Source organism: Elephas maximus, chromosome 22 (genome assembly GCF_024166365.1).
Source record: "Elephas maximus indicus isolate mEleMax1 chromosome 22, mEleMax1 primary haplotype, whole genome shotgun sequence".
In the NCBI taxonomy this organism is placed as follows: domain Eukaryota; kingdom Metazoa; phylum Chordata; class Mammalia; order Proboscidea; family Elephantidae; genus Elephas; species Elephas maximus.
This window is the reverse complement of record NC_064840.1, coordinates 17,245,303-17,262,904: the sequence shown is the minus strand read 5'-3', so window position 1 is coordinate 17,262,904 and position 17,602 is coordinate 17,245,303. Positions and strand designations below refer to the sequence as shown.

The 17,602-nt window shown below is 43.6% G+C and overlaps 1 protein-coding gene across 11 annotated transcripts in view; it reads left to right on the top strand.

Annotated features, from left to right (window-relative positions):
* CIT (citron rho-interacting serine/threonine kinase) overlaps positions 1-17,602 on the top strand; it is a 174,246-nt gene that overhangs the window by 81,757 nt on the left and 74,887 nt on the right. For 10 of the 11 annotated variants that reach the window (XM_049866326.1, XM_049866324.1, XM_049866320.1 and 7 more), the window contains 6 exons: positions 8,320-8,425; positions 9,336-9,479; positions 10,751-10,870; positions 15,656-15,826; positions 16,351-16,401; positions 16,915-16,968. In XM_049866326.1, coding sequence (XP_049722283.1) covers positions 8,320-8,425; positions 9,336-9,479; positions 10,751-10,870; positions 15,656-15,826; positions 16,351-16,401; positions 16,915-16,968 — 646 coding nt within the window. Of the gene's footprint in view, positions 1-8,319; positions 8,426-9,113; positions 9,203-9,335; positions 9,480-10,750; positions 10,871-15,655; positions 15,827-16,350; positions 16,402-16,914; positions 16,969-17,602 lie in introns of those variants that run through there. The other variant, XM_049866329.1, reaches the window with a different exon arrangement.

Here is a 17,602-nt window from a genome sequence, read left to right as displayed (position 1 = left end):
GCTCACTGTGTGTGTATGTGTGTGTGTGTCTAAGTGCAAATGTGTGTGTGGGCAAAGGGTGCCCCAAATCCAGCTAGACTCAGAAACTCTTTGGGAGAGCATTGTTTCCAATATTTTCAAGTGCTCATGATGGACATCACTGTATTTCAAAATAGATTTATGAAGTTAGTTCATAAATTTCAGAATGCTCAATCTTAAAAGCCAATATATTTTTGGAAACAGAATGATGATGAGTCTTTTTTTTTTTTTGCACCATCTTACATCTTGCAGTTGCCTGTATTTTTAGAGCTGTTGGCCACAATTAAGATAAGGTCCTCAGCTGAGCTAATCTTGATTTCCTCCTTTTATCCCCAAGTATCCATTCTTAGTTTTCTCAGTGATATGTGGTCTGATAGCATCTTTTATAGGCATGGAGTCCTCTTCCTAAGGGAATAAATGGAAGGTGAGCTGCTTAAGAATGATCTTAATTATTGCAGTAGTGATTAGATCCTACTCGGCACATATACTTGCTTTCAGTATGGAAGGACAGATTGTCTTCTCTTCTGATACGAAGTATTCTGCTGATGGAGCCCTGCGGTGCTGTGGTTAAGAGCTTGCCTCCTAATCAAAAGGTTGACAGTTTGAATCCACCAGTCGTTCCTTGAAAACCGTATGGGGCAATTCTGCTCTGTCCTGTAGGGTTGCTATGAGGCGGCATCAGCTGGACAGCCATAGGTATTCTGTTAATAGGTTCATTTAGGAATTTTTTTTTTTGAGTCACATGGATTATTTATAGGCACGTCTTTGGGAAAAAGTGCATTTTATCATTTTTACTTAAGTATTGAGGTTACGTGCAAAGCCATTTTTAGGCCACATCTAATATGCTTTATAAAACATATCAGTTGTGGCAGTTAACGACCGAGCCTGACCTTCCCTCTGTGCCATACACGCTACCTCTGTTAATATTCTTTGGGCTTCTATAATTATAAGGCAGATGTGTGGATCAGAAATGTTGATTTCAGAGTAAATTTTTCCAGAAAATAGAAACTGGAAAAAAAGGAAAACCCAAAGTTGGCTTTGTGCTTGAAGAGACAGCGCTGCAGTGTGTGGGTGGCTGGCTGCATGCACCCGCGGCTCAGAAGTGCCTTTTCTCTCCATGGGGATAACTGGCTGTGGATCAGAGATGTGGCCAGGAGGAGTAGGCAAGCAATGTGTGGGCAGGCTGCACGTTCTTTTATTAGCATCCTCATTGTGCTGCATCTCATCAAGCCCAGAGCATGAACCAGCCGGGGCCTCTGAAATCTGTCCTGTTTCCCATTTAATTACCCCCCTGAGCCACCAAGTGCTGGAGGGAGAGTTGATCTTGTGTGTGGGTTGAGCTGTTTCTGGGGTGACCTGGCATGTGGATATTCTTGGCGACCCAGGCTGTCCTGGGCTCAGGTTTGGGGTTGTCCTCCCAGCATTGAACGTAGCCAGTCCTGGATACGCATGACCATTGTCCCTTTCTTCTATGACCTTTGACCTCTGAGCTCTGCGGCACTTTTCTTGGGTTTGTCCAAGGCCATCTAGCCAAGAATTAGAGTTGGGATTTGTACTCAAATTGCAGTGTCACAACTTTGAGTCCTCAGCTCTACTGCCCTCCACTCACATACAAATGACCATAATGTGGTAGAGAATGTAGAAGCCGTGGGTAAGTTAACCCTTGGCTTCAGTTTGATGGGGCTAATAATACCTACTTTATAGGATCGTTTGGAAGATTCAATGAGGTAACCTGTAAAGCATTAAGCAGAATGCCTGGCACATAATAAGCATGCAATAAATGGCCATAATTATTGTTGACAAAGGTGATGGCGTCATTTCTCTTTCCTAGATTGCTACTTCCTTGAGGAGAGGAATTGTGGCTTATCTTTATAGTTCCTACTGCAGAGTTTTTCGGCCTTGGTGCTATTTACATTTTGGGCTAGATCATTTCTTATCGTCGGGGGGCTGTCCGTGGATTGTAGGATGTTGAGCAGCATCCTTGGCCTCTATTCATTAGGTGCCAGTAGCACCCCCCCCCACCCCAATTCATGAAGATCAAAAGAGTCTTCAGACATTGCCAAGTGTCCCTGGGCTGGGGGGAAGGGAAGGGCAAAATTGCCCCTGATCAGGAACCACTGGTCCACAGGTATCTCTCACAGGGATTAAACCCATTGCAGTTGAGTTGATTCCGACCAATAGCAACCCTATAAGACGGAGTAGAACTTGCCCCATAGGGTTTCTAAGGCTGTAATCTTTATGGAAGCAGACTGCCACATCCTTCTCCAGCAGAGTGGCTGATGGATTTGAACCACCGACCTTTCAGTTGACAGCTGAGTGCTTAACCACTGTGCCACCTGGGCTCCTTTCTTAGGGGGATTACAGGGATTTTTATATTTTCTCTCTTTTATGTATTCTCTCTTTTCTATCTTCTCTCTTTCTGTAGTGTACACACACACACACACACACACACGTACTCACAGAAGATAGTAAAAAAAAGTATTTGTTGAAGTGGAATTTTGAGAACAAAGGACAATTTTTGGAAGACTTTTGTTTACAGGTAACCCTGTCCTGTTCCAGGGTCAATGGAACCTCGTCATCAGTTTCTTTACTATAATTCTGCACCTTACACAGCTTTGTAATTCCAACCAGTTAAGTACTTAAAATTTTTTTTTTCACAAACTTCCCTTAAAGTAGTGATCGTATCAGCTCTTTAAATAATACCCCTCTCAATGAAACGGTATCTTGTAGGATGATTGTAGACTAGGAGTTACCGCTTGAGAAGGACAGGGCTGTATTTGATAATAGTCTGGGGGCTCTGAGGCCAGCCTTGCATTGAATCTCAAGCTATGATTCAAAGTACAGTCAATGCTAGAATAGTGCAAGTGTCAGCAATAATTTGCTGTTGCTTTGAAAGTCAGAAGGAAGGCTAATGAAAATCCTAGAAAAAGAAAATAAGTTGTTATCATATTTGAGAATATTTATGGTGGGGAATCTGTTCACTCAGGAAATACATGTTGAGAGTTTACCATTAGCCCTAGGAATTGAATCAGCATACATGTCTACATGAAAAATGAGTAGAGTATTTCAGGTTGAGACACACCTACCTTTAATATATTTCTTTTATAGAAATTCATGGAAATGGTGTATTTTAGTTGACTTATTAAATTGGGGGAAATGGTCTTTATTCATTGTCTGACACCTATAAATTGTCTTGAAATTCATAGCCCACCATGATTGACTTCAAAATTGGGTTCCCACTCAAAGAGTGACCAAAAGACACCAGTACCAAATGGCCTGGCCAAAATGCCACACAGAACCAAATGCTGGGGTCGTCACACCATGAGTTTTAAATGCCTAGCCCCTAAAGCATGGGCATGTTCTTCTCATTAGCCACATGCGTCTCGGTCCTGTCTGTATGTTACTGTTACCTGGGAGCTAAATAAAAATGGTGCTGCCTTGGCCCCCTCCCGTTCTGTTTATCTGTGATTTAATTGGCCTGGGTGGATCTGGGCATCAGTATTTTTTTTTTCCTCTAATTTTATTGTGATGAAATACAACAAAAAGTTTACCATCTTAACCATTCTTAAGTGTACAATTCATCGACATTAATAACATTCACCGTGTTGTGCTACCATCACCTTAAGCCATAGCTCTCGTTCACTCCTCCCTGCAGCCCCTGGTAACCACTAACTAACTTTTGTCTCTATGCACTTGTCTATTCCAGATATTTCATACAAATAGGATAATAAATGTTTGTTCTTTCGTGTCTGACTTACTTGGAAACTCGAGTGGCGTAGTGGCTAAGAGTTCTGCTGCTAACCAAAAGGTCGGCAGTTCCAGTCCACCAGATGCTCCATGGAAACCCTATGGGGCAGTTCTACTCTGTCCTATAGGGTCGCTATAAGTCAGAATTGACTCAATGGCAGTGGGTTTTTTTTTTTTTTTTTAATTTCATTCAGCATAATGTTTTCAAGTTTCATTCATATTGTAGCATGTGTCAGAACGTCATCTCTCTTCATGGCTGAGTAACATCCCATATACCACATTTTGCTTATCCATTCACCTGTTGATGGACATTCAGGTTGTTGCCACCTTTTGGGCATTGTGACTAGTACTGCAGTGAATAGTGGTTTACAAGTATCTGAGTCCCTGCTTTTGTAATTGTCGAGTCGTATGGTAATTCCATGTTTAACACTTTGAAGTACCACCACATGGTTCTCCATAGTGACAGCACCATCTTACATCCCTTCTAGCGGCGCCTGAAGTTTCCAGTGACTCTGCATCCTCCCAGCAGTTGCTAGTTTCCGCTTTTCTAGCACCATCCTGGGTGGGGGCATCAATATTTTTTAGATGCTCTTCAGTGATTATTAATGTGCAGCCGGGTTGAGACCCACTGAAGTCATAGGAAGCTTCCCTTCCTCCAGCCTCACCCTCCATCCCATTATTGTCTATGGAATTGTTGCTGTAAGCCAAGTTTAGCCACAGTATTCTTATCATAGCTTTTTTTAGATGTGATTTTTATTTATTCTAAAAAAAAAAAAAAAAAAAAGGTTTTTTTTTTTTTAGCACCTTTATTCTGAAGAGCTCTTAATTGCCGTACTTAGAACTTCCAAACAGTGAGCATTTGTCAAGCATCAAAATAGCAGAACGAGGGAGTCGGCCCTCGGGTGACTGGGGGGGCTGTCACATCCTCTCCCGTGAGTGCCAGCGGGTGGGGCCGTGCAGCTCCTCGGCTCTGGGCCCCATTAATGAGTAATCTAGAAACGCTTTCTTTCGAATAAGCAATCAGTGTTGCACCCACAGCAGCACACTTTAAACACTAACCACTGCTCGGGCCTGCCCCCTGTATGTCATTAAGTTTTGCAAGTCGCTTCCCACCCCCATCATGCTCCTATGTTGTCATCGTTCTTCTAAACAGGTGTTGGTTTTGTGCTTGGGCACAAAGAGCTGTGGCCTGCCTTGTCATCCGTGATGCATGTGGGTGCATATGCCTTAGTGAGGTGCAGGTGACTCTTGGTTCCTGAAGGCCCGGGGTCCGTTCTGTGGATCACGCTCCCTTCTTGAGTGCTTTGGGTCTTGTTTTCTAGCCCATCCACCCATGTGGCTTCAGAAAGAAGGGAAATAGCAGAGGCAAGTGAAGTCCATGCAGGGCAATCCACTTTACCTGTATTAAAAAGAAAAAAAATGTGTGTGTGTATGTGAGAGAAAGAGAGAGTAAGCATGTGTGTTTGGGCATGGTTTACATAGAAAACAGGCTAGTGAGAGGTATAGAACTTGGTTAACATTTTTAATGCAAAGTCAGATTTTCCAAAAGATTTATTTCTGGATTCCAGTGACTTATGTGATTCCTGTTGCCCATTTCTGTGAATAATCAGCATTTGTTTGTATGTGAATAATAACTTGGAGCAAATTCAGCCCCCTGAATTTTACCGCTTTAAGCAACTCTCGGAGGCCTAAAAGCATGTGCTGTTTACGAAGTTGCACGGGTAGTAATGATAAAAATGACAATGAGAATAGTAATGGTTGACATGTCTTGAACCCTCTCAGTGTGTTAGGCACTGGCTTTACGTGCATTATCTCATTTAATTCTCACAGGGACTCTTTGAAGCAGGTCAAGAATGACCCCCGCCTTACAGATGAGGAAACAGGCTCAGAGAGGAGAAGTCATGTAGCTAGCAAGTGGTGGGTCAGATTTTTCACAGAGCAGCCTGCCTCTGGCGTTTGCTCGCTTGCTGCCCTTGTGTGTATAATGTGCATCTGGAGAGCCATCACTGGGGTTGAATGAGCTAGTGCTAGCACACCAGCCCTTGTCATTTGGGCTAGGAGCTGTCCGGAGAGAGGCATTCTGTATTGCTGCAGGGAATAGACCTCTTTTAGGCGTGAAAGTCACTCAGGGCGACAGGCAGCAAGCAGCACCTTCACCTGCTCATAAGACCCCAGCACTCATTGACATCCAGCTCCTGTATCTCCATTACCAGGACAATAATGATGGATTGGGCTAACTGTGGGGCCCCATCACACATCCCTCTATGCTCAGGAGCCTTTGCCGGCTGTCACCCTAGCCCTGCCCTTCGCCGATTCCAGTGTTCCTACTCAGAGTACCAACTACTGAGGGAGCTGCCCTGGATGAGAGCTTTAATCTCCACCCATAGTTAAGTGCTCCTAGGGGTAAAGAGCCCTGGTGGCGCAACTGTTATATGCTTGGTTGCTAACTGAAAGGTTGGTGGTTTGAACCAACCCAGTGGCTCTGCTGGAGTAAGACCTGGTGACCTGCTCCTGTAAAGAACATAGCCAGGAAAACCCTATAGGACAGTTCTACTCTGTCACGTGTGGTCACTATGAGTCGGAATCAGCAGCAACAGCAGGGATGAGGCACAGTGTGTGCTTTATACATACATGTGGGGATAAACACGCCCTTTCTCTGGGGAGAGCATATTTCTAGCCCACTCTCAGAAGGGCATGCCACTGTATTTTTGTGATATTTTCGTGAGAGTTATATTGAGCGCATCAAGCCTATCTCTGCCCTAGCTCTCTGATGAGAAACTACTTGTTAGCTGGCAGATTACTTAACCTCTCTGTGCCTCAATCTCCTCCTGTGTAGGATGATGCTAATAAATCGTATCTGCCTATAGGGTTGTTGGAGCCCTGGTGGCGCAGTGGTTAAGCGCTCTGCTGCTAACGGAAGGGTTGGTGGTTTGAACCCACTCTCCGCTCTGTAGAAGAAAGATGTGGCAGTCTGCTCCTGTAAAGGTTACAGTCTTGGAAACCCAATGAGGCTGTTCGACTCTGTCCCGTAGGGTTGCTATGAGTTGGAATCAACTCGATGGCCGTGGGTTTGGTTTTTGTTTTGTTATAGTGTTGTTGTGGGGAGTAAAGAGTTAAAGTATGTCTAGTGTAAGAATTAACCCAGAATAGAATAGAATAGAATGTCGCAAGTGCTCAGCGCATGGTGTATTAGTCTTCTGTTGCTGCCGTAACAAATTACCACAAACTTAGTGGTTCAAAACAATGCAAATTTATTATCTTATCGTTCTGGAGGTCACAGGTCTGAGGTGGGTTTCACTGAGCTGAAATCAAGGTGTCCATAGGCCTGCGTTCCTTCTGGAGGCTTTAGGTAGGATCTCTTTTTTTCGCCTTTTCCAGCTTCAAGAGGCTGCCTGTATTCCTTGGCTGTGCCCCCTTCCTCCATCTTCAAAGCCAGCAGTGTAGTGTCTTCAAGTCTGTCTCTTAGATGATGACCCCTGCTTCCATTGTCACATCTCCTACCCTCCTCTGCTTCTGTCTTGTAATGACCCTCGTGATTACATTGGGCCTACCCAGATTAATTCAGGATATTCTCCCCATCCCAAGATCCTTAATGTAATACCTGCAAAGTCCCTTTTACCATGTAAGGTCACATATTCGTAGATTTTGGGATTAAGATGCCGTCATTTTTGGGGGCTATTATTCACGCCACCACTATAAGCGTTAATTAGCTGTTTTTATAAAGTGAAACAGAACTAAGCTGGCTAGCTTGGGGTGGAATAATTAATTTTTTGACCAGTATAGTAACTAACAACATATCTTGCACACTTGCAGTATGAGCTCTGTCCCACCTCAGGGCCTTTGCATCTATGATTCCCTTTCCTTGGAGCTTGTTTTCTTCCATGGGTTTGGATGGCCGGCTCTTTGTTGTCCTTCAGGTCTCAGCTCAAATGTCACCTCCTCAGAGAAGCCCTCCTTGAACACCCTTGCTAAAGCAGGCTTCCTCACCCAATTTCTTACATCACATCACATCACATCACCCTGTTTATTTCTTTCTAGGAGTGATTGTCATCTGTAACCATTTTGTCTATGTGTCTGCCTGATGCGTCCTGTCTGCCCTCTATAGAACGTCACCTCCAGGAGGGCAGGGACCTTGTCTGTCTTGTTCATTCTGTGTCCTAGTCCCTGGAACAGTTTCTGGAACAGAGTAAATGCACAGTACTTACCTGTTGAGTAAGTGGAGGAAGCCCTGTCAGAATGATGCTGTGCTCCTATGTGGTAAAAGGCACTTTTATTATACTTCCACTTCATAGATGAGGAAACCGAGGCTCAGAGAGGCTAAATCATTGCCCAAGGTCAGTAGCGACTGAATTTGTACCCAGGTCTGCCTGGCTCCAGATCCTTGCCTCCTGTCGCCTCTCTGCCTCATGGCCTTGGGGCCATTTGAAACCGCTTGAGCCAGCTATATTGGTGGCCACAGAACGCTGGCAGGTCCATTGTCTCTGCCTCTGTTTCTGAGTACAGCTTCCCAGGCCCACCTGCTGGCCATCTTGACCTTGATTTTCCTTTGTCTAGGTCTGTTGTGTCGGGTCTGGACTCCCCTGCCAAGACTAGCTCCATGGAAAAGAAACTTCTCATCAAAAGCAAAGAGCTGCAAGACTCTCAGGACAAGTGTCACAAGGTATTTATTTCCGCAGCCGGCCTCCTTCCTTGCTCCAGGATCCTCCCATCAATATATGCCAAGGGATCTGCCTGGGGCCGCTGCGGGCGCTGAGCCACCTGATCCGTAGAGAGCGAAGCGCTCCCTCCCTCGCTGAAGTCGTGCCTCCTGCAGCTCAGAGGGAGATGAATTCGGGCCTTGACGTTGCTGTAAATCCTTTAAATCTTAACCACAGGAGGCCCTGGATTTAAAACAGCCCGTTTCTCGGCATGACCCGCCCAGACGTCTGCTTCTTCCGGCAGGTGGCGTGGGTCCTCACCTGTGGCCGAGATGCGCCCCATCTGCTTTGAGTGATGCGAAGTCTCTCTTCCTAGTCTTTTAAAGCTCCTGCTTATGTAACCACGGCCACTGTATTGATTATGCTCAACGTGTCTTAATACTCACTGTTCCTGCCCAGGGGCAACTCTCTGGAAGCTAACAAAAGTCACTCCTTGCTTGAGACTCCTAAGAGTGCAGACGAATAAATATCTCCTTGCCCTGTCCTGGATTTGTCCTCTAGATCTTTGCAAGGAGATGGGGGGGATCAAGATGGATTTGGGATAAAATTAAAGTGACGTCTGCAAAAACAAAACAAAACAAAACAAAAATCAAACAGGCGAAAAATGGTGATTGTGGCCTCCTTGCTAACTGGGTTAGAGAAGTGATCAAGTGTGAACCTGAGACTTGAATGAGAGGAGTGACTTAGCATTGGTGACTGTCCTCACGAAGAACTGTGCATTCCTGGGCGAAGACAAAATGGTATTTCCATCCCAACTTTTGGAGAATTAGTGATAGCCCAGACCACAAAGTGGTTTCAGAGGCTGCTTGAGCTTTGATTGCTCCTAACGAACCTTCACGGGCCTTTTTTAACCTGTCGATGTGTTTATTTCAGATGGAGCAGGAAATGACCCGGTTACATCGGAGAGTGTCTGAGGTGGAGGCTGTGCTTAGTCAGAAGGAGGTGGAGCTGAAGGCCTCTGAGACTCAGAGATCCCTCCTGGAGCAGGACCTTGCTACCTACATCACAGAATGCAGTGTGAGCCTTCCCCGAAGCCCCCTTCCCTTGGAGGTGGCACTTCTTGTTGTGTGTGTCTCATCCTGTTTCATGATGGCTTCATGAGGCACATCACAGCCAATGGCAGAGAATAGAGAGAGGAGGCAACTCCCAGCACCAAAGCAAGCTCTGTGATTTGCAGAGTAGCGTAAGCCAGGTGTGAAGTCCCAGAGAAATGAGGTTGAACCGCAGCTGGAAGTCCAGGTAGACTGCTGGTATGTAGGTATAAGCAGGGCATCATTGCAGTGACTTGTGAAGGGTCCTGACATCTTACATCCCAACCTCTTTGGTATACATTGTGTCCGACATCACCCGCCTTGGGAATCAGACTCCCAAACATGTATGAGAAAATGTGCTTTAAGCCTGCCTGGAATCGATTTTCTGTTGCCTAGAACCAGCTTAGAGACAAGAAAGCTCAGCCTTTGAAACACTGACCCTCTGTCATTATTTACCATGTGACTTTTTTTTTTTCTTTCCTTCACAAGAATAGCCTGTCTTCTCCATTGTCTTGTTAAATTTTTCATTCAGGTGTTTTTTAATGTGCCCAATTAAAACAGCCTTAAGAAGTTGAATCACACATTTCAAAAGTTTTTTTTTTTTTTTTTTTCCTGTAAGGGAGAGGAAATCTATAGAGCGTGGCTAATTAAGAATAACTGCTATGTTTCCATTCCAGACTTGGCTGCGTTTCAGTGGTGGGTGAAGTTATTCAGCTATGTATTTCAGATATATATTTCAGTGCCATTGAAGCATGGAGGGAACCTTATGGATAAAAGGTGTTCAGGAAACGTAAGCCAGGAGACTAGTTGGGAGTCTGTATTGACAACTGGGCAGAGAATGAAGTAGTGTCTACTTTGAAAGAGGGACATGTGCTTGAGAGCCCTCAAGTAACCAAAGTTGAAGAAAAAGGAGGGTAACCATCCCAATGGTGGTTATAATGGTTCAGAGACCTTGTTAGTGTTTGGTCCTGAACATACAAGTAAGTATCCATCAGGACAGGTAGATGGTAGTAAGAGGCAGATTGATGTAATTTCGGCTTCGATCTGTAAGGTCATAAAGTTGAGATGATGTTTCTTGAACCAAGGGGTTCTACAGGATGAAAACCGGAACCAGCAACCAACCTGGAAGCTGTAAAGTTTGGCTCCATCACCGGAAATCATCTTGGTGTCTGCGAAGCAGCTCGCAGCTCTCAGTTAATCTTTTCAAACCGAGCAGGATCCAAAGGGCCTCCCCATTAAAATTTTTGCTTTCCACAGAGCTTAAAGCGAAGTTTGGAGCAAGCACGGATGGAAGTGTCTCAGGAGGATGACAAAGCACTGCAGCTTCTCCACGATATCAGAGAGCAGAGCCGGAAGCTCCAAGAAATCAAAGAGCAGGTATGACTGCTTGCCAGGGAGCGGAGCAGACCTCTCATTTGAGGAGAGGCGTGTTTACAAAAGAGAGAGAGATGTATGTAGGTCATTAGGAAACTTGAGGTTTCCCAGGATTTATATAAATCACAGAGTGCTTGTTCCAGCTCTGTTCGAAGTCTGTGCCCCATAATGCCTTTTTTTTTTTAAACTTAAAAATTTTGGTTTAGAGCAGGGTTGGGAAAACTGGCCCACAGGGCAAATCCATCCCATTGCCTGTTTTCTAGAGTCCCGGGGTGGTGCAAAGTTTTAACATGCTCGGCTGCTAACCAAAAGGTTGAAGGTTCGAGTCCACCCAGAGGCGCATCTGAAGAAAGGCCTGCTTTCAGAAAATCAGCCTTTGAAAACCCCGTGGAGCATGGTTTACTCTGACACATGGGATTGCCATGAGTTGGAGTCAACTCTATAGCAATGGGTTTCTGGCCTGTTTTCTATGGCCTAAGGATGGTTTTTACATTTTTCAGTAGTTGGGGGAAAAAAAAAAATCAAAAGGAGAACAATATCGCACAAAATGTGAAAATATATGAAATTCACATTTCCGTGTCCATATATAAAGTTTGGTTGGAACACAGCCATACTCATTCATTTATGTATTCTCTGTGGCTGCTTTCGAGCTACAATGGCAGAGGTGAGTAGTTACAGCAGAGTGGATGTGGCCGAGATGAAACTCTTTGCTGCACTGCCCTTTACAGAAAAAGTTTGCTGACCCCTCACTCTAGAGCATTAAAAACATAATAAAAATATTAAATATTTTCAAAACTTTTCAGATACACTTTACAGCTTTGAGAGAAGTGAGGATAATTCATAGTTTTACGTACATGAAGAAATATTCTGGAAGGTGAGTTTAAGCAGTTAAGGCCGAGTCAGGATGAACACAGCATATCTGAGTGCAGGAAGCCATCCCCTATCTGTTCAGAAAAGAGAACCGAGATCTTTAAAAAACCTACTCTTCTTTTTTTTTTTCCTTTCTAAAAGGTTTTTTTTTCCCTCTAGATAGTTCATTTTTATATCGCTACATTGTTTCCTTTTTGGCATTGATTTTTCTGTCTTTGAAGAAACTGTAAATAGACACTCTAATGAAGAGATGGCAGTGAGTAATTGGAGAGCTGAATTATCAGCTGCCGGGCAACTCTCATTCATTTCAGAAAATCTAATGGAAACATTGATGGAAATGAACATTTTTTTCCTCTGAGTAGCGCAAACGTAGCCATCTGGGCCGTGCTCATGCAAAAAACTTCTGCAAATAATTTGATCCATTAATTACTCTTTAAAGAAAGAATTATTATCCTTGGGGTTTGTCAGCAGAATATATTTACCACCTTCATTTTTTTTTTTTTTAAGGACGAGTTAATATCTTCTTGCTCAATACAAATGTTTTAAATGACGGTGCATAGGAAACTTGGCAGTATGGTTATCAGGTTTCTGAATACCAACACTAATCTTAGAGATTTTGAAGGCCACACACAGTTTGAGAAAACTGCTTTGACAGGTGACTCATGACCCATTTCATCCTAAAAGTTTCAAGAGGTGGGATTTTTTTTTTTTTTCTCCCATGAGTTCAATGTGTTTTGAAATTTACTTTTGGTGACAGCCTGGGGAAATGAAACCCGTGTTTGGCCACCAGAGGGAGCAGCTGGTGTCCATGAATTTTATAGAAACAATTATCAGGACATTTTGAAAAGGTATATGCTGGTGGTTGAGTTCAAAGAAAAGTCTTTCATGATTCATATCACAGTTGGCATGCACGTGGAGTTTTAGATTTAATGACTGCTAAAAGTTCCACTGGGGGGAAGAAACCTCTTGGTTTCAGATTTCATTTCTCATCGGAAGAAGAATTTATTAAAATGACTTTTGTTAAGTTTTGGGAAAGCAGGATGTTTGCAAGCCAGGAAAAAGCGTTTAATGCTTTCAGCAAACTCTCAGTATTTGGTTTTCAGCATATTGATTCCTCCCAGATTTGGCATTTATTCCCTGTTCTTTCTCTCAAATGTTAATTTTCTGTACAGCTAACTGCTTTTTTTTTTTTTTTTAAATATTTTGGTTCTACTTAGCTCCTCCTCATAGAGTATTTGGATTTGGTTTAAAATAAAAACACCTAAAGTCTTATGTGATCGTGAGATTCATGAACCATTACTAGCAGTTGCTGTTTTCCCCGCTTCCCAGGAAGAGAAACAAAAGTGTGGCCAACACACAAGCCATTTATGTTTCAGGATTTCCGATCGAGTAGGACCATGTCTGATACTCCCTCCCCACAAAATTCTGAAGCTACATTCAGAAGACTTGCCTTCTGTGGCCTGGAAACTTGTCCACGGTTCCCCACTCTGACCCCACTCAGCTCTTACCCACAACTATTCCATGCCCAGATACTACAGCTAAGCTGCCCTTGGAAGCAGCCTGATTATCTTCTCTGATTTTCCTCAAGCAGGGATTTGGTTAGCTGTTGGGTTTATAGGATTTCCTTGAAGTATCTGGCGTAATAACAGAGGATCAACAAATGAGTTAGAATTCCTTTTGATGCTTGTAGCAGGCTGGGAGCCTCAGGAGGTTAAGAGCTGACAAAGATGCTGCCTGGTTCTTGCCTTCCTCCTCCCAGGTGCTGACAGCTTAGGAAAGAGGGATGTTGGGGGAAGGAACAGCTGCTGTGTCCTCACTCTTGACAAAACACAAACTTTACATTGCTTTCTCGCTGACATAAGTTCGAGAAAGAAAACGGACCTTGAGGATGAAAAATGCCCAAGATTTCTTCCAGCTCTGCTTTCTTGGTCTCTGGGCCTGTGGGCAGGTCTGACTTTTCCATTACGTACAGCAGGAACATTACCTGGCCCACGATACTTTTAAGATGTTTTAATTTCTTTGAAAACAGAAGAAAAGTAGAACTTTCAAGGTCAAAAATATTTTCGTGTAAGTATATTTGTCCTTGTATCAATGCAGTTGTAAAATATAAATTTTAATATATATTTTTTTTATGCAGGAAGGGGTCTATGAAGGCACAAGTGCCTAGAGCCATTTCAGTCATAATGCAGTCCTGGCTGCAGTTATGTGCCTAGAGTTGATTTCTGACTTACAGAGACCCTATGTGACAGAGTAGAACTTTACCATAGGGTTTCCCAGGCAGTAATTTTTACAGAGCAGATCACCAGGTCTTTTCTCCCGCAGAGGGGCTGGCGGGTTCAAACTGCTCACCTTTCGGTTGGCAGCTGAGCCCTTAACCATCGCGCCACCAGGGCTCCTGAGTCTGGCTGGGGGGTCTAGAACAACCTCAAGTAAAGGATGCACCATTTTGTGTCATCTGTGCTCATGTTCCAGTCTGTGAGTTCAGATCGTCACAAGCAGGTTATAAGGACTTTTGGTTATATGATCCAGCGTCACCTGCTGACTAGGCACCACCCGGAAAACCTGTGTGCCCCATCAATGACAATATGCTTTTGGGTGGGAGTGAGTGAAATGAGACCCCCATTCCACTTTGGACTTTTTTTTATCCTTTCCCCTCAACCAGTGATACAGGGCAGGGCTTACCTGGAAACAATCCAATTTTCATAACACGGTCACCTCTCCTTTAGTGTGCCCCGGGGGCTCCGTTACCGTGGGGCGGAAGGTTTACTTTATGCCCTATTATTAAAAAATTTATAAATTGCAAATTATTGGTTTAAGAAAAGTTTGCTCAATTGATAACACGCTGGTTATTCGGGGAAGGAAAGGTCTTAGAGATGTTCACTGTATATTATGAATGCGAAAGACAACCTGGTTTCTCTTCCCATTTTTCTCATTTTGTATCCCCTCGAAGCACCTTGGATTGGATAAACGCTCATTCGTTATCATGTACTTAGCCTTGATGTTGGTAATAAGGACTGCTTTTATACTTTGTCCAGAAGTTTTCAAAACCATCACCCATGTGTTCTGGTAAACCCCAGTTTTGAAAAGCCTTGATCCAAATGTTCTGTTTTGATTTTACAAGTTCATTTTGCAAAAGGTCAGGCCGTTTGGATCACTTTAAAGGGTTTGCTCCAGGGAACAAGATTTTTCTCTCCTTGGAATTTTTCTCACAGCTTATCCCGACTAGAGCCAGTGTTTTCTGACTCTTCCAGATTTCAGGGTGACTTGAATTTCAGGAGCAATATTAAGTTCATCATTCAGTTTTGCATCCAGAAAAATTAATGGTGAGAAACTGACATAATGGGTTTCACCTTCCAAGATTCTTTCCACTGAGATTTCCAATTACCCGCTTGCGTCGCTGCCTGAAAGGTTAATTTTAAAACTAGTACCGTATCAAATTGTGTTAGAAGCACATGACTTCTAAAGGACAAATCTATATAAATGATTACCCTTGGAAGAAGACTACATGTAAGCAGTTTATCCTGCTTATTTAAAGAACAGTTCCTTTCAGCTCTCCTGTGTTAAAATAATGCCCTAGGTTCTGTGCATTTTGTGTGGTATTTGCTCAAAGGATCTCATTACAGGCACATGTATTCCAAATGGTTTTACTCATGATACTTGTTCTGCAATAAATCAATTTAAAGATTTAATGTTCTTCCATCCTTCCCCTTTCCCCTCACTCCCCACCCTTTGTTCACGTAGTCTCTTCCTGTGTCCATCATTCTTCTCACCTTCTCTCTGGGTCTGTTCTATACCAATCTCTCTTCAATGTGTCTCCCCCTTGGTGGTAAAGAATGCTTGATGTTCTTCCATCTTTCCTGCCTGTCTTTTCTTTCAGGAGCTCTAAAGTTCACCTTTATTCCATTGCCTGCTCTCTAGGAGTACCAGGCTCAAGTGGAAGAAATGAGATTAATGATGAATCAGCTGGAAGAAGACCTTGTCTCGGCAAGAAGACGGAGTGATCTCTACGAATCAGAGCTGAGAGAGTCTCGGCTGGCTGCTGAGGAATTCAAGCGGAAAGCAACAGAAAGTCAGCATAAACTTATGAAGGTAGCCAGCCACTCTCCAGGAGGGGGAAATCACAGTCCTGCTTCTGCTGTTTTTTGGGTAGACTTATGGGTGATCTTGGCAAGAATAAAAGGAATACTGTCTCAATGAGTATATGTTTGGGGAATAATGGCTCCCAGTCTTCATTTGTAGAAGATAACTTATTATCTTGAGGGAGTCCTTAGATGGTGCCAAGGGTTAAGCACTTGACGATTAGCTGAAAGGATGGCAGTTTGAACCTACCCAGAGATGCCTGGGGAGACAGGCCCGGAGGTGGGCTTTTGAAAGGTCACAGCCTTAAAAACCCTATGGAGCACAGTTCTACTCTGCACACATGGGGTTGCCACGAGTCAGAATCGACTTGATGGCAACTAACAGCAATCATCGATTCAAACTTGAGTCTCCCAAGGTGAGATAACTCAATATTATTTTGATCACAGAGATCAAGAAAGTACCATAGGTAGTCTTTTCTAGGAGACTTTTAGATTGCTGAGATTTCCCAATATGTTGTATCTTTTTAATTGCAGGCTAAGGATCAAGGGAAGCCTGAAGTGGGAGAATATGCCAAACTGGAGAAGGTATTTTCCATTATCGGTGTCACTATTTTTGGTAGAATAATACTTCTACGTTAATATATAGTGGCCGGTCATTGACAAAGACTTCTAACAAATAGAGAACTCTCTTCCAGGTTTACTTTGATGGTCATCCTGCAGGTGACCAGTTTTAGCCCCAGCTGCCATTCTAAAAGGTTATGATAAAGGAGACCTCATTTTTTGACATGCCTGCTAACAGCAACAAATACACCCAGACACTCAGTAAGATACATACGAAAATTCCTATTGCTTTAAGGCACCTAGCAACTTTGATTCTCTCTTCTCTTTTTATATGTTGCTGGGCCTAGAGAAATAGTAAAGATGGATGAGCCCTGTGAAGGTTTGCCCTAGGATATTAAAAGACTGTTCATTAGTAGGCTCTGGAAAACAAAGCAAAAAGACCCCACAGAAACCTCAAGAAAATAAGACTGCAGTAAACATAGCAAGACATTAATGCCTATTTGCCTTTTGTTTTATTTCCTGGGATTTTGACTATAGATCAATGCTGAGCAGCAGCTCAAAATTCAGGAGCTCCAAGAGAAACTGGAAAAGGTAAGCCCAGGGTGATTTTTTTTTGGAAATTACTCCCCCATTCCCAAATACCTTCCTTTACTTTGTCCTAGAGCAGTAAAGAAGAAAGAAATAGAATTAGTCACCCAGCACTGAGGAAAATGAAGAGGGAGTGAGCTATTACCTGAAAATCTCAGAGTTCTGAATACATTTTTCCCCCTTGAGACGTGTCAGCAGTGTTTATTTTTAAAAACGAAGCTGCGTGAGACTCTCAAGTCAAAGTTCTAATTATGCTACGACAGAACCTGACAGAACCCAAGAGGCCAGTTTCACTCCCCTCAGGAGGCCAGGCTTCTCATTTTGCACATTCGTAAGAGAAGCTTGTGTTGTTAACACCCCAGACTGCTTTCAGTCAGAAATTCAGCAGCTTTGAGAGGGCCTGTGCATTGGAAGGAGTCTCTGGCTGGTGCAAATGGTTAATGCGCTCGGCTGGTAACTCAAAGGTTGGAGGTTTGAGTCCACCCAGAGATGTCTTGGAAGAAAGTCCTGGTGACCTCCTTCTGAGAAGTTAGCCACTGAAAACCCTACGGGGTGTGATTCCGCTCTAACACACGGGGGACATCACGCGCTGGGATCGGCTCGGTGGCAGCTGGTGTAACTCGTGCACTGGAACCCT